The following is a 20,623-nucleotide window of genomic DNA, read 5'->3' as shown; positions in this document are numbered from 1 at the left end:
AAATATTTAAAAAAATCAGAAATACTGGAAAACAAAGTGTACACTTGGCCAGCTGTCCAAATCCGCTAAAGCACGAAAAATTCGCCATTCAAAAAACACCTGCTCCTGACGTGTGGTATTTTGGTGTTCTTATGTCATTGGATGAATGTATTGTTTTTTAACGATCCTGTAGGCCAGTGGTTTTCAAACTTTTGTGTGCACAAGGCACACCAAAGGGCAAGCCAAAATCTCAATGCACACCTGTATTCATATCCGTGCAAAATAGCCTCTATAACACGTGTTATCACTCTGTGAACGTTTATTTGTATTTACTAATGCCAAATAAAATTTGACAAACAACTATACTACTCATGAAATATTTATTAACAAAATAATTCAAGAAAATTACATCAAAGCAGCAACAGACAACGTTCAGTCGGAAATTATAAATGTTACTAGTGGATACGTGGTTAGAGATTTAGCCTGGCCAGATTAGCCTTGTATTCAGATTTAGCCTGGCCAGATTAGCCTTGTATTCAGATTTAGCCTAGCCAGAACAAAATATAGCTCACAATTCCTGTGAGTGTAGCGCACAAACAGAGAGTTTAAACCATTAAAAACGTTTTGCGTGCCACCATGGTCGAGGAGCGCCTTGCAACTTGCACTACTTTTGATCGAAAGAGAGAGCGGCAAACATCTGTATGGATAATGATGAGAATGAAATATGTACGTGTTGATGTTGACTCTTTCACTTTAAATGTGAAATCAAACAGTGCCAACAACAGCCCCCGGACTTCCTCACCAGCCTGTCCAGTCGCCTCCGCATCCTTCTTGTTTATGCTGCCTCCCCAGCACACCACAGCATAAAAGAGGACACCGCCATCAACAGACTGGTAAAACATGCAAAGGAGTTTGTTGCCAACATTGAAGGACCTCAACCTCCTCAGGAAGTAGAGCCGGCTCTGACTCTTCTTGTAGAGTGCATCAATGTTGGCTGACCAGTCCAGTTTATTGTCCAGATGAACTTCTAAGTATTGGTGTTGACCACCTCCACACTGACCCCCTCAATGGAGACTGATAGCAGAGGAGGCTGAGACCTCCTGAAGTCCACCACCATCTCCTTGGTCTTAGTGGTTGGTGTTCAGCTGCAGATGGTTTTGCCTACACCACTGCACAAAGTTATCCACCAGGCTCCTGTACTCACCCTCCTGCCCATCCCTGATGCATCCCACAATGGTTGGTTTAATGGTGTAGTAGTCTGAAACCTAGATAAATTGCTATTATCCATTTGAATTTATTTTTTATTATGTATTTATTTTTTGTGCACTTGGTGCCCTACGCACACTGCCTGACCTGCTAAGAACCCTGCCATAAAATGCACAGAATATCAGAAGTCATGCGAAATTAGGCTGTTAAGCTCAGTCGTAAGAGAAAGCACAGGGATCAGGGAAAGCATTGCATCTATGGGTAAGAGTAAAACACTCTATACCTGTAAAGCACCTTGAGATTTAATTGTATTTTCAAGTGTGCTGTATGAATAAAATCCATTATTATTATTACTCTGACAGAAAATCCCTCCTTCCCCCCACCGCTTTCCCCCCTCCTGTCTCTTATGTACTGTCATTCGTTTCTCACCATGTCAGTTATTAATGGATTCATTGTTATGACTTGATAGTCTAATTTCCATATCCTCTCCCCACCTCTTCTCCGCCTCGCTTCCTGTCATAACTTCATGTCATATCCAAATAAAGGCATTAAAAAAAAAAAAAAAAAAGTCTTTTTTTTTTTAATTGCGTTAATTGCGTTAAAATATTTTATCGCGTTAATCGCGGCCGCATTAATCGCATAGATTAACGCGTTAACGCTGACAGCCCTAGTCTAAATACATTTGTTGAGTCCACATAGGCCTACGCAGTGCCGATGTTATTGCGCTTCTCTTCCAAAGTTGTAATGTGTAGCCTAACAAGTAGGCCTACGGGAAGACGCAAAGGCACTTTTTAAATCAAATAATTCATAAATAAGTACTAGTTGACTATAATTTTGAAGCAGTATATGAACAGGTTGTTGGTGACATTTCCCATGTCAGCATAGGATAGGGTGACCATATTTAAGTTTGTGAAAAAGAGGACACTTCGTCGCTGGGGAGGGGGCGTGGTAGTTAATACAGATGACCCCGCCACCTCCCCCCGCAACAAAGTTTTGACATATTTTTCACATGCAGATGACCCCACCCCCTCCCCCCGCGACAAAATTTTGACATATTTTACACATGTCATTGCAGATGTCATGTGCTGTTGTAAACAATGCAACTAGTGGAAGTGGCAAGGGGCTCAGTGTTGCCAGATTGGAAATGTCAAAGTATCGTACCAAATGCTCAAAATTATCGTCTTTGGAGGATAATTATCGTGCATCTGGCAACACTGAGAGGGCGGTCGACCAATGACAGTTCTCTCTACAGTCAGAGCTCGCGCAAGAAGGGAGATACCCTTTCCAAAGTCTAGCTTGACTGGGGCTATAGCCAGATATGGCCATATAGATGCTAATGCCTTGTGGCCTCAACTATCCTGTGGTGGTTGTAGACAAAAGCCAACTAATGTCTCTAGCTCCAAGACACACAAAAGTCAGGAACCATGTCTGATGGCTCATCAACATAGACAAAAGGCCAGGGGCCACCTCGATGGCACTAGTCTGGTGCTATGCAAACTAATTTGCGGGGGTTTGTTGAGATGTAGTTATGTTATGTGAAGTTATGAAAACGCCTAAATCTAACAATCTCCCCATCTGATCATAAATCAAAATACATCATGATCACAATAAAACCTAACAAAACCATAACGAACATAATCAGACATAGTGATCAAACAATCCAACATTGTTACAAAATGTCAACAAACACGTGTTCCCATAGTGTAGTGGTAAAAAGGTTTAAAACAGAACACATGCTCTTATAGTGTAGTGGTATCAATGTATGTTCCTATAGTGTAGTGGTATTAATATTCAAGATCTGGTGTTTCTTGCAACCAACATGCCATGTCCCTTATCTCACAGGTGAAAGCGAAAATCCCATTCATTTGTTTGGGTAAAATTATTTCACAGCCCTGCTTTTTGCACAGAGACTGATTATGTAATGCTAGACACCATACATTATGTTCAATATTATACTTAAACTCAATTTTCCTTTCGGTCTCATCCAGTTTAAGACTACTATTCAACAAGCCTCGGATTGTCTCAATCATGGTTGCCTCGTCCACTTCCGGGACTGCTAAACCACCCTTCTCAGTAGTTGGGATATTTTTAGCCTGTCTTAAATTCTTCCTAAACATCTTTATATCAGACGAGTTATGCGCGCCGCGCTCCCAGCAATTTAAATGCTCTCTCTCTTCACAGATGTTACACAAAATACCTTCAACGAAAGTAAAACTATGCCAACAACTGGTCACTTGCTTATTTTAGTTTTAAATCTTAATTTAAAACGTTAGGTTCTGATCAATAATGAATGAATGAATGCCCATATCAAAACGCAACCTAATTCGTCATTTCATCCATCAAGCTCACACCCTGAATAGAGATATACGGACATTAGCGATTAACACTACAGGACAGTCAAGCACGGCCAAACTATTATCAAACCTTCAAATCAAACACCAAATCTCTTAATAACTAAATAAAAAAAGAAGTTTCTCACTTCAACGAGCTCATAGGCTCTCGAACAACGGCCAGCTTGAACCACTAGTTTAAATTCCTTTGACGGCAATTCAAAAACGCAACGCTATGATCAAAATTACCCTTGCAACGCAACTCACCTTACTATAACCCATCAAATTATTGCAATTATTACAGTTTACCTGGACAGCAAATCAAATCGCCCACTCTGATAAATGACTACCTTGCTATGCCAATTCTGTGCGCAAAAGCCATTGATATAATTATCAAACAAAATCCTTCACCACAGTCAACGCTCGGTCAGTTTATAATGCGACTTTGAAATCGTCTTTCACCCTGTAAAAATTCAACACTGGAATTATTTCCATCCCGGGCCTCAGTCCCAAGTAATTTATCAAACGTTTGTTCACAGCCTACACCGTTATGTATGGTTTTCCGAAAAAGGTAATATTACTAATAGATACCTTAAACAATACAACTCAAAAAGGAAACTCAAAGTGCTTACGACTATGAAATCGTAACACGTACACACAAATGATCTGTCTCGGAAAAACAATTTCACTGTAGGCCCAACTTAACAAATCCGTATTCCTGCTAACTGGCTCTAAATTATTACACAGCAACTTTCTGTTTCTGTTTTAGCGGAGTAAAAATTAAAATGACTCTAACCTTATTTTCCTTTTCGACTCCGTGAAACTGGGTGGAAACACCAAATGAAAGATTGCGCTGTTCTCCGGCGAAATCGTCGAAGGCCCACGATTGGTTCAAGTTAGTTTGTTCAGGAATAACAGACTTGTAGAAGACGGCTTAGCGAAAGAATGTGTTTTACTCAGCCACTAGCCACGGACACAGCGACACAACACGAGCATGCACTAGGCACGTCTGCTGCTCACGGGTTGGTCTTCTTGCTTCTTCTTTTCATTTATTACAGAAATGTACAAGCATTTATAGTGTGGAAATAACAAGAGGTGTAAAGGGGAGGGGATGGGTGTGTCTGGAGGTCAGAGGGGAAAGTCTAGCTTGACTGGGGCTATAGCCAGATATGGCCATATAGATGCTAATGCCTTGTGGCCTCAACCATCCTGTGGTGGTTGTAGACAAAAGCCAACTAATGTCTCTAGCTCCAAGACACACAAAAGTCAGGAACCATGTCTGATGGCTGATATCCACACGTAACTTTATCAAAGACAAATCAAAGACGAACAATACATTTCCTTCTTTTAAACAATCAATTTTCCATAGTCATTCACTCTTGAAAGTGCTTTTGTGATGTAATTATCAAACTCGTTGACAGTACAAAATATAACATTACCGCAATTCAGAACAGGCATCATTAATGCCTTATAACAGATAATTAATACTGAACACATTTAATACAAAATACATTCAACAAATATCACAGTTCAAAAACAGTATCTCAATAATGCATCTTAACACATAAAATTACCCAAAGTGCTTAGACAATATTCAAACTAGAAAAACTTCTATCTTACAATCATACTATGCTTAACACACCAGTGGAGATGGACCACGCTTTTCTCCATGCTAGCATGAGAATGTGTAATCAGATAGGGCAGTAGAGAGAGACAGGAAGCGAGCTGGAAAGAGATTGGGAGAGGGATTGGGAAATGACTGGCCTGACTGTGGCCTAGTCCGCTTTGGATCAGAGTGGAGACGGGCTGCCTGACATTGCAGTCGGGTCCAAAAGAGCGGTTCTGCTGCTCAGGTTAATCATGCTCACAGAGGAATGCATACACTACATACACACATACAGGGGCATGCATACACTACATAGGCACAGGGGCATGCATACACTACATACACACACACACAGGTGTCTGCGTACGCTACATACACACACACAGGGCATGCATACACTACACACAACCAATGAGCTTTCAAATGTCCAAACTAACCTGTAAAACCAATGGTGTCCAATGTGAGTTTAAAGCACACACACAGAAACAAACAGCCCTGGTTGGCTGACCCCTTCAGCCAATTAAACCTCTGACCTCTCATCTGACCTTAACCATACAGAAGGCTCCACTGTATCTAATAACACACCCCTTATTTTCCCTTGTATCCACTGGGGCCATCCCCCTTATTTCAAATAATAACATTTATCTTCTGTCTCCAATCCTCAATTTAAGCTAATTCACCTAATACCGCATAGATTTACCTATTCACATAATACCATTCCCCATGTGTTTCTGAGATTATGGTTGTATTGTGCTCTGATGGTCAGGTCCAGGCCCACCGTATCCATGTTGACCAGCAGGGGCGGCTTGTCCATAAGGGCGATTGGGGCGACGCACTGCCAAAGGGAAAAGGAGATTTTTTTTCTGTCGGATTCTACCACTAGACTAGACCGTCTGATCTGCCTCTGAATGTCATTGTCCAATCAGGTAACAGTCAGGCAAAAGTCGTGCTTCAAATGCCCCCGCCCCTTCTGGGCGATTAGGGGCGAAATGGAAATCACCCCATACCTCTCTCATTGACTACCATGTTAAATCCATTTTTTTTTTTCAAAAAACAGGGCTCTCAATTAGGGGTGTCACGATACCAAAAATTCAGTAGTCGGTACCAATACCAGTAAAATAACACGATTCTCGATACCAATTTCGATACCACGGGAAAAAAAAAAAAAGGATTTTCCATGATTCCATGTACTAAAACTTGAAACTTGAACTTCTTTATTAAAATATTTTATAGCAAAATGTCATAAAACATACAAAACATGTGCAATAGAGCATATCACAACATAATAAAGTGAAATGTATGGTCATAGTGCAACAACTAGTGTCCCCAGACACATTCCAGACATCTTTTCAAAAGGTACTGTGCAAAAACAACAGTGCAAAACAGAACAGTGGATATAACAGTGCAGCCATTCAGCTAACAAGATGAACATGAGTTTGGGCAAAATTGCATAATTTTTCACAGCATTTCACAGCCCTAAAGAGTAAAGCTTCTTAAAGGACGTATTAAATACAAAAATAAATCAATGTTCAGTGTGGTCGCGGCGAAATTCCAGCTGTCACTCGCAAATCGTCTTTTAGGCTACATTGTGTCTAATGCATCGAAAACAATAAATAAATTGGGTAATCGTGCATATTCAGTTGTAACTATATTAAACTAGGACATTCAGTGAATTTCGCTAGTTTTGACTTGATACTTGCAAGATGCATGCTCTCTTTCTCTCTCTCTCTCCTTCTAACCAAGTTAGACTATAGGCTAACGTTAAAACTACAGCATAGCTAACCTAAACTACGTACATAACATACAATGGCTTAACACACGTGCCCACCATCTTAAACATCATGTAACGTGTATTTCAGTATGACAGATACAAAAAACTGAAAAAGTGCATTCTTTGGATGTTGTTAATATGAATCAAAACTCTCCTTGAATTCTTTAAACAAATCCGGATGACGGTCTTTCAGGTGCTTAACTAAATTGGAAGTATTACCTCCTTTGGTCTGAGGAACACGGTAGCATTGTTTGCTTAAGTAGGGTGACCAGACGTCCTCTTTTACCCGCACATGTCCTCTTTTCGAGACCTAAAAAATGCGTCCGGCAGGGATTCCAAAAGCGTCCGGGGTTTTGCCTCGTCGGATATTTGTGTTTCTCTGGATCTTTCACAAACTAATTATTATGTAGTTTTGGAAAGGGTATCTCCATTACATTCCACCTTTTTGCGCGAGCTCTGACTGTAGAGAGGACTGTCATTGGTCGACCGCCTTCCCAGTGTTGCCAGATATGATAATTATCCTCCAAACTGAGCCTTTTGATACGATTCGCCATTTCCAGTCTGGCAACACTGCGCACCTGGCCGCCTCCACTAGTTTAATCGTTTACAATAGTAAATGACATCTGCATGTGGAAAACAGCTGGTATCGGCGCTCACGGTACTTACGGTACTTCAAAAAAATGGGTATAGTCGGTGTTTTGTTATTTTAGTACCGAAAGGTATCGTAAGTATCGGTTCTCGTGACATCCCTACTCTCAATGCATTCTCTATGGCTTCCGGGAGGGCTCGCCCCTCCATGCTTTCGTCATAAGTAATGGACGTAGAAGCGTATTTGAAATTACATGTCTGTGCTTTTATCTTCAGATCCGCGAGGAAGTTGTCAAATTATTCCTGCATTTCTGTGCGAAAGACGTACCTTTCATGTGTTTCATTTTTCTTCGGCAAGCAGTGCTCGTCAAATTTCTTTAAGAAGGGGTTTAACTTTTCGTTGTTTTTGGGATCAGCTAACAGAAATGTGTTGAAGACTTCTATTGCAGAGAGTTAGCAGCATGGCTATCTTTCGCTCATTTGCTCTTATCTGAATTCCCAGCGCGCCAGCGTAGAGCTTGAATTTCTGCTTGAATGTCCTCCAGTTAGCATCCACATTTCCATTCAGTTTTAACAGACCTGGCGGTTTCTGTGCATTCATTTTATGTCACTTTCCTCAGTTGACGAAGTAAAGCCGTTTCCTGGTACCATGTAATGTTCTTCCAAGAAATAAACTAGTTCTTTTTTAAATCACAAACTCTAGCTACATTGCCAACTTCCTTCATAGTGGATAGCTATTCATACATATCTGATGCTGCCACCTACTGGCATCGCTAATGAACTACCCATCATTACAGTGTATGAACCATTTTATTTGTAACACCTGCCTATATATATATATATATGGTTGACGCAGAATATAATTAAAAAGCTGATGCAGGGAACTTACAAATATTGGCCATTTTATGGAGCATTTGTTTCTCTGGAATACACACATTACACACCTAAAGCTTAAAGACAACTGTTCAAGAGACACTTGACTGAAGGATGCTCCTTATAAACTTGGTTTGCCATAGAGAACCCGATAAAGAAATTCTACCTCCTGAAGTTACGTCCTGATTTTCTCCAGTAATACATTTGCTTCAACCTCCCTCAACGTTATCCATCAATTCCATTCAGTTTTAGCAGGAGGTTTAAAGGGCATCAAGAAATTGATACAAAATTAGAAAAAAGTATTTAATTTTTAACCACAATGTAAAGTGCATCCTAGATATCCATTTAGGTTTGAGTTCCGGGCCTGAAAAGAGAAGACAAAGTGAGAAAAGCAAGACCCTCCCACATGAAACAGAATTTGAGAAACAAAAGTGGACAGATACCTCCATGGCAAAGATCAACTGGGCAAATCTAGCCTTTCCTAAAGAGAAAGAAACACATTAGAATTCAAACACCCATACCTACCTTGAAGGAGTGTAGTCTACAGTTTGGTCAGTCTGGGCTTCATGTTCAGGATTTATCCACGTAGGTCGCTTGAAAACCTGATGAATCTGTGATGACAAGGGAGCGCTCTTGCCCTGATGAGTGATACTGCACCTGGGGCATCTTGGCCACCTGGCTCACTGGGGGCATCTTGGGCGTCTGGTTCACTGGGGGCATCTTGGGCGTCTGGTTCACTGGGGGCATCTTGGGCGTCTGGCTCACTGGGGGCATCTTGGCCACCTGGTTCACTGGGGGCATCTTGGCCACCTGGCTCTTTGGGAACGGGGGCACGTGCCTTTTTTCACGCACGTAACGATTTAAGGATTTATCCACGTAGCGCGTTTGAAAACGTAATGGCTCTGTGATCACAAGGTATCGCTTTTGCCCTGATGAAGGACCCTCAGCATCACCACCATTAAAAGTGGTTTCTCCACTGACATCCATGGAGGAGCTGCCAAGACTACCTAAAGGGTTGGATTGTCTCATTTGGGGCAGGGGCATCTCGACCGGCATGGAGGCCATCTGGGCCTGCACCTGGGGCATCTTGGCCACCTGCCTCACTGAGGCCAGGGGCCTAAGCCTGAAACCAAAGTACCCATAACTCTGGGGAAAGTCCAACCCTAGAACAAAAGGGCTTCAATTAAAATAAACTCTACATGCAACTTTACAAAAAAAGACCAAGTCATACCTTGTTGAAGTTGTTGGCAGCATATTTCACTTATTAAGTAAAGGCATATCCAAGGCAACCTGCAGAACAAACTTTGTTTAGACCAAGTAACTGATAGAAGAAGATACACCTAAAGACAAACAATTGAATGTGTACCTGAACATCATGCCAAGAGTCATAGCCAACTTCAGTGGTTTGCATCAACAACCCAAAAGTAGCACTCTCCTCACCCCTGCAACAGCAACACCCCAGCTTTGACTCCCAAACATCCAACCTGGTCTTTTATAGGCACAGTTCCTCCGTCTGAATTCTAATTCACCAACTGGCTTCAGCTGATTGCAATTGCTGTGTGTGTGGTCAGGTGTGAACTTCCATTCAACACTGTGAGAAGTGTTGACATCACTGACAATATTCAATACCACTTTGCCTTTACAATACAAGAAGGAAAAGCAGCATCATTGTTTGGCCTAAATTAGCAACACATTTGTTGTAATGATACCTGTTTATTAGTCTAATTCTCAGCCCTGGCTTATACATGCAATGACATTGACAATACATGCACATTGAGAGAAATATTGAGCAGGTTTCAATGCAAATTGAAAAATGATGTCACAGACGGCAAAAATTGTCACAGAACCATCATAGACCTAAGGTCCTGTTTAATACCATCAAGAAGTTTCTTAAACCTCCCAACTGCCCCTTCACTCCTACTGAGGTGATTACAAAAATATGTTGTTGAAAAAACTGATCTTATTGTCAATATCAGCCAATTCAGCCAATTTCAGTGTTGTTTCCGCAGTAATTCACATAAATGACAAAAGCACAAATAACTTACAAAAACACATACAATGAGGCAGGTAAAAAGAGAGAACAAAGAATGAATTACAATATATATAAATTGTTGTTGTTTGGGGGGTATGTAGTGTTGCCCATTATGTTTAGCAGCTTGCGCAACATCCTTCTCTCAACAACCAACTCCAGGGGCTCCAGTGCAGTCCCCAGCACAGAGCCAGCCTTCATCATTTTGTTGTTTCTTAGAGTCTCTGGCTCTGATGCTGCAGCCCCTACAGATGGCTTCAAAAAGAATTGCACTTGCCACAACAGACTGCCAGAAGACACGTAACTTGTTACGGCAAACATTGAATGACCTAAGCTTCCTCAAAAAGTAGAGTGTGCTCTGTCTCATCCTGCAGACAGCCTCAGTGTTACATGTCCAGTCCAGTCAGTTGTCCAGGTGAAAGCCCAGATATCTGTAGCCCTGTCTCTGTAGATGATAAATAGGAGGAATGTTTTTGCTGTGTATGGTTGGGACATAGTCGAGGTGAACTGAACCTGACCAGTAGAATTGTTGGGTCTGATAGTCCCGAATACTTTAAGCCTAGACCAGAGTATTTTTGCTCTGAACACAGGTGTTCATAGCAAATACAGCTAATCCAAATGTTGCAGAAATTCCCATTGTATTGAATGGCCCATCCCAACTTTCGGAGGTCCTTTATGTAAGGGGTAATGTAAAGTCTGCCTGTCAGTATCAGAAAAGAAATCCCAAAAGGACGAACAGTAACCTGACACGCAGCACACTGTGGATGAAATGCACTATAGAAATACAACTTTCCCATATGTCATTGACAGAAGATAATTGAAACACTGATGCAGTGTACTTGCATATATAGCCCATTTTATGGAGCATTTGCGCCTCTGGAATAAGCAATGGCAGTATGTTACTGTGAAAAGGTGAAGTCCCTCCCCCTTCTCACTGTGGTTTACAGGGGAAGGACTGGACTCCCCTACCTAAATGGTTGGGTCCGGATTCCCCCACCCCTGTGGAGGGGTCCAATTACCTTTTAATTGGACCAAGGTGGCCTTACTTAAGGTGCACCCTATTGTTTCATGAGAGAGGACAGACTGAACATGCTGGATGGAGCTTGGACAAGGAACTAGACAAAACCTGTATGCAGAGGTGTACCTTATCTAGTATAGGCTTTAGTGTGTTCAGTTTGTGTTTGTATGTTTTTTTTTTTTTTTTTTTAAACCCCGTTGTAAATAAATCTGGCTATTTTCATGAAAGCCACGGTCTCCTGCGTCGTGTGTTCGTGCCTGCAACCCCATTCTACCAGGCTACATCCCACATGGTGAGATGGCCGGCTGGAGCGGTGTTTCACAGTTATACACCTTAAGGACAACAGTTCAAAAGAAAGTAGGCACTTGACTGAAGGTGGCTTCCTATAAACTTGGTTTGCCATAGAGAACCCAATGAATACATTCTACCTCCTGAAGTTACATCCTGATTTTCTCCAGTAATACTGTAATCAATTTGAGTCAATCCCCCTCAACAGCAGGACAAGACTTCAATGCTACACATGGATAGCGTGCCTTTTACCCATCAATTCCATTCAGTTTTAGCAGGAGGTTAAAAGGGCATCAAGAAATTGAGATGCAAAATTAGAGAAAGTCTTTTATTGTTTTAACCACAATGTAAAGTGCATCCTAGATATCCATTTAGGTTCGAGTTCCGGGCCTGAAAAGAGAAGACAGTGAGAAAAGCAAGACTTCCTCCAACATGAAACAGAATTTAACAACAGAAGTGGACAGATACCTCCATGGCTAAGATCAAACACAAGAAAGAAACACATTAGAATTCAAACACTCACTTATGACCACAGAAACACCCATGCCTACCTTGAAGGAGTAGTCTACAGTTTGGTCAGTGTGGGCTTCATGTTCAGGATTTATCCACGTAGGTCGCTTGAAAACCTCTTGAATCTTTGATGACAAGGGAGCGCTCTTGCCCTGATGAGCGACCCTGCACCTGGGGCATCTTGGCCACCTGGCTCACTGGGGGCATCTTGGCCACCTGGCTCACTGGGGGCATCTTGGCCACCTGGCTCACTGGGGGCATCTTGGCCACCTGGCTCACTGGGGGCATCTTGGCCACCTGGCTCACTGGGGGCATCTTGGCCACCTGGCTCACTGGGGGCATCTTGGCCACCTGGTTCACGTCCCTTTTTCCACGCACGTAACGATTGAAGGATTTATCCACGTAGCGCGTTTGAAAACCTGATGGCTCTGTGACCACAAGGTAACGCTTTTGCCCTGATGAGGGACCCTCAGCATCACCACCATTAAAAGTGGTTTCTCCACTGACATCCATGGAGGAGATGCCAAAACTACCTAAAGGGTTGGATTGTGTCATTTGGGGCAGGGGCATCTCGACCGGCATGGAGGCTATCTGGGCCTGCACCTGGGGCATCTTGGCCACTTGGCTCACTGGGGCTGGGGGTCTAAGCCTGAAACCATAGTACCCATAACTCTGGGGAACATCCAACCCTAGAACAAAACAAGGGCTTCAATTAAAATAAACTCTACATGCAACTTTACAAAAAAAGACCAAGTCATACCTTGTTGAAGTTGTTGGCAGCAGATTTCACTTATTAAGTAAAGGCATATCCAAGGCAACCTGCAGAATACACTTTGTTTAGACCAAGTACCTGATAGAAAAAGATATACTTAAAAAAAAACAATTGAATGAGTACCTGCGCATCATGCCAAGAGTCATAGCCAACTTCAGTGGTTTGAATCACAGACCCAAAAGTAGCACTCTCCTCACCACTGCAACAGCAACTACCCAGGTTTGACTCCCAAACAACCAACCTGGTCTTTTATAGGCAAGGCTCCTCTGTCTGAATCCTAATTCACCAACTGGTTTCACCTGATTGCAATTGCTGTGTGTGTGGTCAGGTGATAACTTCTATTTAACATGTTAAAAAAAGTGTAGACCCAAAGGTCATTCTCAGCCCTGGCTTAATGACAATATATGCAAATTGAGAGACTTATTGAGCAGGACTGAACGCAAATGGAAAAATTATATCTTATGATGTCACACATAGAAATAGAAAATAGAATAGAAAAGCCTTTATTGTCATTGTATTTGCATAGAACGAAATGTGGAGCACTGCTCCTGTTGGTGCCATGAGGGACAACATATAACACAACAATACAATAGCTTGTGTGCAGTGGTAAAGTGTACAAGTATACCCTCTGAGGTGTGTTGCAAATAAATACAGCAACATTTTTGTTTTACACACATGAATAAGGTGACTGAGATGGCATGAGTGACTTGCAGTAGAATAAAGTGTGTAATGTGTTAGTATTGCACAATGAAATTCCACATTTTAATGCATTACCTCAGGGGTAGTGCTTGTACTCTTTACCACTGCACACAAGCTATTGTATTGTTGTGTTATATGTTGTCCCTCATGGCACCAACAGGAGCAGTGCTCCACATTTCGTTCTATGCAAATACAATGACAATAAAGGCTTTTCTATTCTATTTTCTATTTCTATGTGTGACATCATAAGATATAATTTTTCCATTTGCGTTCAGTCCTGCTCAATAAGTCTCTCAATTTGCATGTATTGTCATTAAGCCAGGGCTAAGAATGACCTTTGGGTCTACACTCCGTCATAGGTGCACTGGTGTCAAGAACTGAAGTATGCGCTGAGTTGAAGCAAGTAACTAGCTCATCAACGCCTGACTGAGAATTAGACTGATAAAGAGGTATCACTATAAGAAACGTGCTGCTAATTTATGCCAAACAATGGTGCTGCTTTTCCTTTTTGTATTTTAATGGCAAAGTGACATTGAATATTGTCAGTGATGTCAACACCTCACAGCCCTTTTTTGTTCTAGGGTTGGAAGTTCCCCAGAGTTATGGGTACTATGGTTTCAGGCCTGGGCCTCCTGGCAGTGGCTATTTACCCTCCGTGAATGACTTCAGCTCTACCAAAGGTGAAGGTGTCCCAAGTTACAATGAAGCTTTGAAGATGCCCCCAGCATGGGAAAAGATGCCCCTGGCTCCAGTGAGCCAGATGGCCAAGAGGCCCCCAGTGAGCCAGGCAGCCAAAATGCCCCAGGTGCAGGCCCAGATGCCCCCAGCCCCAGTGAGCCAGGCAGCCAAGATGCCCCATGTCACAGACGGCAAATATTGTCACAGAACCACCATAGACCTAAGGTCCTGTTTAATACCATCAAGAAGTTTCTTAAACCTTCCAACTGCCCCTTCACTCCTACTGAGGTGATTACAAAAATATTTTGTTGAAGAAAAACTGATGGGATCTCATTGTCAATATCAGCCAATTCAGCCAATTTCAGTGTTGTTTCCGCAGCAATTCACATAAATGACAAAAGCACAAATAACTTACAAAAACACATACAATGAAGTAGGTAAAAAGAGAGAACAAAGAATTACAATATATTAGTGCTGTCAAACGATTAAAATATTTAATCGCGATTAATCGCATTTATGTCATAGTTAACTCAAAATTAATCGCGATTAATCGCAAATTTGTATCTATTCTAAATGTCCCTTCGTTTATTTATTTTTTCCATCATTTTATTTGTATTTTAATGCCCTTATCAACATGGAAAAGTGGATTGGCTTGCTTTAAGCAAATGTTTTATTTTATTTAAAACCAACATTGCCAAACAGGGCGGTACAAAATAAAATTACAAAGTGCACATTTCAGGTAAACAAGGACTCAGCCTATAGTGCAGTTAAACCATGGCTTAATATTTTCTTTTTTTCAAGTTTGCTGGGAACATAGCAGTCAGGCCTCTTATTTCAGAAACAATGAACCGTAACAGTTAGGTTACCAATAAAAGGTAAGCCTACTACTTCTTTCCATTCAGAAGCTTTTTATCATCCATTTCGCCGTATCGCGCTCACCATTCACTCAAACCGTATCGTTAGCCTACTACACAGTTTGCGAGGCCAAAAAGAACGTTCATCTAAAAAAAAAAATTAAAAAAAATTAATTAAAAAAAAAATCGCGTTAATCTCGCGATAAAAAAAGGAACGGCGTTAAAATGGGTTTGCGTTAACGCCGTTAATAACGCGTTAAACTGACAGCACTACAATATATATATAAATTGTTGTTGTTTAGGGGGTATGTAGTGTTGCCCATTATGTTTAGCAGCTTGCACAACATCCTTCTCTCCACAACCAACTCCAGGGTCTCCAGTGCAGTCCCCAGCACAGAGCCAGCCTTCATCATTTTTTTGAGTTTCTTAGAGTCTCTGGCTCTGATGCTGCTGCCCCTACAGATGACTTCAAAAAGAATTGCACTTGCCATAACAGACTGCCAGAAGACACGTAACTTGTTACGGCAAACATTGAATGACCTAAGCTTCCTCAAAAAGTAGAGTGTGCTCTCTCTTCCTGCAGACAGCCTCAGTGTTACATGTCCAGTCCAGTCAGTTGTCCAGGTGAAAGCCCAGATATCTGTAGCCCTGTCTCTGTAGATGATAAATAGGAGGAATGTTTTTGCTGTGTATGGTTGGGACATAGTCGAGGTGAACTGAACCCCACCAGTAGAATTGTTGGGTCCGATAGTCCCGAATACTTTAAGCCTAGACCAGAGTATTTTTGCTCTGACAACAGAGGTGTTCATAGCAAATACAGCTACTCCGAATGTTGCAGAAATTTCCATTGTATTGAATGGCCCATCCCAACCTTCGGGGGTCCTTTATGTAAGGGGTAATGTAAAGTCGGCCTGTCAGTATCAGAAAATAAATCCCAAAGGGACGAACAGTAACCTGACACGCAGCACACTGTGGATGAAATGCACTAAAGAAATACAACTTCCCCATGTGTCATTGACAGAAGATAATTGAAACACTGATGCAGTGTACTTGCAAATATAGCCCATTTTATGGAGCATTTGCGCCTCTGGAATAAGCAATGGCAGCATGTTACATACACCTTAAGGACAACAGTTCAAAAGAAAGTAGCCACTTGACTGAAGGTGGCTTCCTATAAACTTGGTTTGCCATAGGTAACCCAATGAATAAATTCTACATCCTGAAGTTACATCCTGATTTTCTCCAGTAATACTGTAATCAATTTGCATCAACCCCCCTCAACAGCAGGACAAGATTTCAATGCTACACATGGATAGCGTGCCTTTTACCCATCAATTCCATTCAGTTTTAGCAGGAGGTTAAAAGGACATCAAGACACTGATACAAAATTAGAGAAAGTCTTTTATTGTTTTAACCACAATGTAAAGTGCATCCTAGATATCCATTTAGGTTTGAGTTCCGGGCCTGAAAAGAGAAGACAAAGTGAGAAAAGCAAGACTCCCTCCAACATGAAACAGAATTTAACAGAAGTGGACAGATACCTCCATGGCTAAGATCAAACACAAGAAACACATTAGAATTCAAACACTCACTTATGACCACAGAAACACCCATGCCTACCTTGAAGGAGTAGTCTACAGTTTGGTCAGTGTGGGCTTCATGTTCAGGATTTATCCACGTAGGTCGCTTGAAAACCTCTTGAATCTTTGATGACAAGGGAGCGCTCTTGCCCTGATGAGCGACCCTGCACCTGGGGCATCTTGGCCACCTGGCTCACTGGGGGCATCTTGGGCGTCTGGTTCACTGGGTGCATCTTGGCCACCTGGCTCACTGGGGGCATCTTGGCCACCTGGTTCACATCCCTTTTTCCACGCACGTAACGATTGAAGGATTTATCCACGTAGCGCGTTTGAAAACCTGATGGCTCTGTGACCACAAGGTAGCGCTTTTGCCCTGATGAGGGACCCTCAGCATCACCACCATTAAAAGTGGTTTCTCCACTGACATCCATGGAGGAGATGCCAAAACTACCTAAAGGGTTGGATTGTGTCATTTGAGGCAGGGGCATCTCAACCGGCATGGAGGCCATCTGGGCCTGCACCTGGGGCATCTTGGCCACTTGGCTCACTGGGGCTGGGGGTCTAAGCCTGAAACCATAGTACCCATAACTCTGGGGAACATCCAACCCTAGAACAAAACAAGGGCTTCAATTAAAATAAACTCTACATGCAACTTTACAAAAAAAGACCAAGTCATACCTTGTTGAAGTTGTTGGCAGCATATTTCACTTATTAAGTAAAGGCATATCCAAGGCAACCTGCAGAATACACTTTGTTTAGACCAAGTAACTGATAAAACAAGATATACCTAAAGACAAACAATTGAATGTGTACCTGCACATCATGCCAAGAGTCATAGCCAACTTCAGTGGTTTGACTCACAGACCCAAAAGTAGCACTCTCCTCACCACTGCCACAGCAACTACCCAGGTTTGACTCCCAAACAACCAACCTGGTCTTTTATAGGCAAGGCTCCTCTGTCTGAATCCTAATTCACCAACTGGTTTCACCTGATTGCAATTGCTGTGTGTGTGGTCAGGTGATAACTTCTATTTAACATGTTAAAAAAAGTGTAGACCCAAAGGTCATTCTCAGCCCTGGCTTAATGACAATATATGCAAATTGAGAGACTTATTGAGCAGGACTGAACGCAAATGGAAAAATTATATCTTATGATGTCACACATAGAAATAGAAAATAGAATAGAAAAGCCTTTATTGTCATTGTATTTGCATAGAACGAAATGTGGAGCACTGCTCCTGTTGGTGCCATGAGGGACAACATATAACACAACAATACAATAGCTTGTGTGCAGTGGTAAAGAGTACAAGTATACCCTCTGAGGTGTGTTGCAAATAAATACAGCAACATTTTTGTTTTACACACATGAATAAGGTGACTGAGATGGCATGAGTGACTTGCAGTAGAATAAAGTGTGTAATGTGTTAATATTGCACAATGAAATTCCACATTTTAATGCATTACCTCAGGGGTAGTGCTTGTACTCTTTACCACTGCACACAATATATTGTATTGTTGTGTTATATGTTGTCCCTCATGGCACCAACAGGAGCAGTGCTCCACATTTCGTTCTATGCAAATACAATGACAATAAAGGCTTTTCTATTCTATTTTCTATTTCTATGTATGACATCATAAGATATAATTTTTCCATTTGCGTTCAGTCCTGCTCAATAAGTCTCTCAATTTGCATGTATTGTCATTAAGCCAGGGCTGAGAATGACCTTTGGGTCTACACTCCGTCATAGGCGCACTGGTGTCAAGAACTGAAGTATACGCTGAGTTGAAGCAAGTAACTAGCTCATCAACGCCTGACTGAGAATTAGACTGATAAAGAGGTATCACTACAAGAAACGTGCTGCTAATTTATGCCAAACAATGGTGCTGCTTTTCCTTTTTGTATTTTAATGGCAAAGTGACATTGAATATTGTCAGTGATGTCAACACTTCTCACAGCCCTTTTTTGTTCTAGGGTTGGAAGTTCCCCAGAGTTATGGGTACTATGGTTTCAGGCCTGGGCCTCCTGGCAGTGGCTATTTACCCTCCGTGAATGACTTCAGCTCTACCAAAGGTGAAGGTGTCCCAAGTTACAATGAAGCTTTGAAGATGCCCCCAGCATGGGAAAAGATGCCCCTGGCTCCAGTGAGCCAGATGGCCAAGAGGCCCCCAGTGAGCCAGGCAGCCAAAATGCCCCAGGTGTAGGCCCAGATGCCCCCAGCCCCAGTGAGCCAGGCAGCCAAGATGCCCCATGTCACAGACGGCAAATATTGTCACAGAACCACCATAGACCTAAGGTCCTGTTTAATACCATCAAGAAGTTTCTTAAACCTTCCAACTGCCCCTTCACTCCTACTGAGGTGATTACAAAAATATTTTGTCGAAGAAAAACTGATGGGATCTCATTGTCAATATCAGCCAATTCAGCCAATTTCAGTGTTGTTTCCGCAGCAATTCATATAAATGACAAAAGCACAAATAACTTACAAAAACACATACAATGAAGTAGGTAAAAAGAGAGAACAAAGAATTACAATATATATATAAATTGTTGTTGTTTAGGGGGTATGTAGTGTTGCCCATTATGTTTAGCAGCTTGCGCAAAATCCTTCTCTCCACAACCAACTCCAGGGGCTCCAGTGCAGTCCCCAGCACAGAGCCAGCCTTCATCATTTTTTTGAGTTTCTTAGAGTCTCTGGCTCTGATGCTGCTGCCCCTACAGATGACTTCAAAAAGAATTGCACTTGCCATAACAGACTGCCAGAAGACACGTAACTTGTTACGGCAAACATTGAATGACCTAAGCTTCCTCAAAAAGTAGTGTGCTCTCTCTTCCCACAGACAGCCTCAGTGTTACATGTCTAGTCCAGTCAGTTGTCCAGGTGAAAGCCCAGATATCTGTAGCCCTCTGTAGATGATAAATAGGAGGAATGTTTTTGTTGTGTATGTCCCAACCATAGTCGAGGTGAACTGAACCCCACCAGTAGAATTGTTGGGTCCGAGTCCCGAATACTTTAAGCCTAGACCAGAGTATTTTTGCTCTGACAACAGAGGTGTTCATAGCAAATACAGCTACTCCGAATGTTGCAGAAATTTCCGTTGTATTGAATGGCCCATCCCAACCTTCGGAGGTCCTTTATGTGAGGGGTAATGTAAAGTCTGCCTGTCAGTATCAGAAAATAAATCCCAAAGGGACGAACAGTAACCTGACACGCAGCACACTGGATGAAATGCACTATAGAAATACAACTTCCCCATATGTCATTGACAGAAGATAATTGAAACACTGATGCAGTGTACTTGCATATATAGCCCATTTTATGGAGCATTTGGGCCTCTGGAATAAGCAATGGCAGTATGTTACATACACCTTAAGGACAACAGTTTCAAAGAAAGCAGGCACTTGACTGAAGGTGGCTTCCTATAAACTTGGTTTGCCATAGGTAACCCAATGAATACATTCTACCTCCTGAAGTTACATCCTGATTTTCTCCAGTAATACTGTAATCAATTTGCATCAACCCCCCTCAACAGCAGGACAAGATTTCAATGCTACACATGGATAGCGTGCCTTTTACCCATCAATTCCATTCAGTTTTAGCAGGAGGTTAAAAGGACATCAAGAAATTGATGCAAAATTAGAGAAAGTCTTTTATTGTTTTAACCACGATGTAAAGTGCATCCTAGATATCCATTTAGGTTTGAGTTCCGGGCCTGAAAAGAGAAGACAAAGTGAGAAAAGCAAGACTCCCTCCAACATGAAACAGAATTTGAGAAACAAAAGTGGACAGATACCTCCATGGCAAAGATCAACTGGGCAAATCTAGCCTTTCCTAAAGAGAAAG

General features: G+C 41.9%; 1 protein-coding gene across 9 annotated transcripts; it reads right to left on the bottom strand.

Moving 5' to 3' along the window:
- Positions 1 to 8,642: 8,642 nt before the first annotated feature.
- LOC105893157 (RNA-binding protein 12-like) lies at positions 8,643 to 17,706 on the bottom strand. Of its 9 annotated transcripts, XM_031580718.1 has the most exons (7): positions 17,595 to 17,706; positions 17,460 to 17,518; positions 16,970 to 17,388; positions 12,388 to 12,549; positions 9,074 to 9,136; positions 8,879 to 9,019; positions 8,643 to 8,717 (listed from the first exon to the last, which is right to left on the bottom strand). In XM_031580718.1, exons 1-6 carry the CDS (start codon positions 17,615 to 17,617, stop codon positions 8,924 to 8,926), a joined length of 822 nt encoding a protein of 273 aa, XP_031436578.1. In that variant the 5' UTR covers positions 17,618 to 17,706; the 3' UTR covers positions 8,643 to 8,717; positions 8,879 to 8,923. The 9 variants fall into 9 exon arrangements, with proteins under 9 accessions (XP_031436578.1, XP_031436580.1, XP_031436576.1 ...); XM_031580720.1 differs by lacking the exon at positions 9,074 to 9,136 and having other exon boundaries at positions 8,879 to 9,046; positions 12,379 to 12,549; XM_031580716.1 differs by having other exon boundaries at positions 8,879 to 9,136.
- Between the last annotated feature and the right edge of the window lie 2,917 nt (positions 17,707 to 20,623).

Source organism: Clupea harengus, chromosome 14, assembly GCF_900700415.2.
Source record: "Clupea harengus chromosome 14, Ch_v2.0.2, whole genome shotgun sequence".
NCBI classification, from domain to species: domain Eukaryota; kingdom Metazoa; phylum Chordata; class Actinopteri; order Clupeiformes; family Clupeidae; genus Clupea; species Clupea harengus.
The sequence above is the reverse complement of the archived record's forward strand: the minus strand, read 5'-3'. Positions and strand labels throughout refer to the sequence as shown.

Coding starts and splice junctions, on each gene's coding strand:
- LOC105893157 (XM_031580716.1), bottom strand. CDS start 17,617: ATGACTCTTGGCATGATGTGCAG. Junction 12,550..16,969: donor AGATGCCCCCAGTGAGCCAG/GTGGCCAAGATG, acceptor GACGTGAACCAG/GTGGCCAAGATGCCCCCAGT. Junction 9,137..12,387: donor AGATGCCCCCAGTGAGCCAG/GTGGCCAAGATG, acceptor CCAGTGAACCAG/GTGGCCAAGATGCCCCCAGT.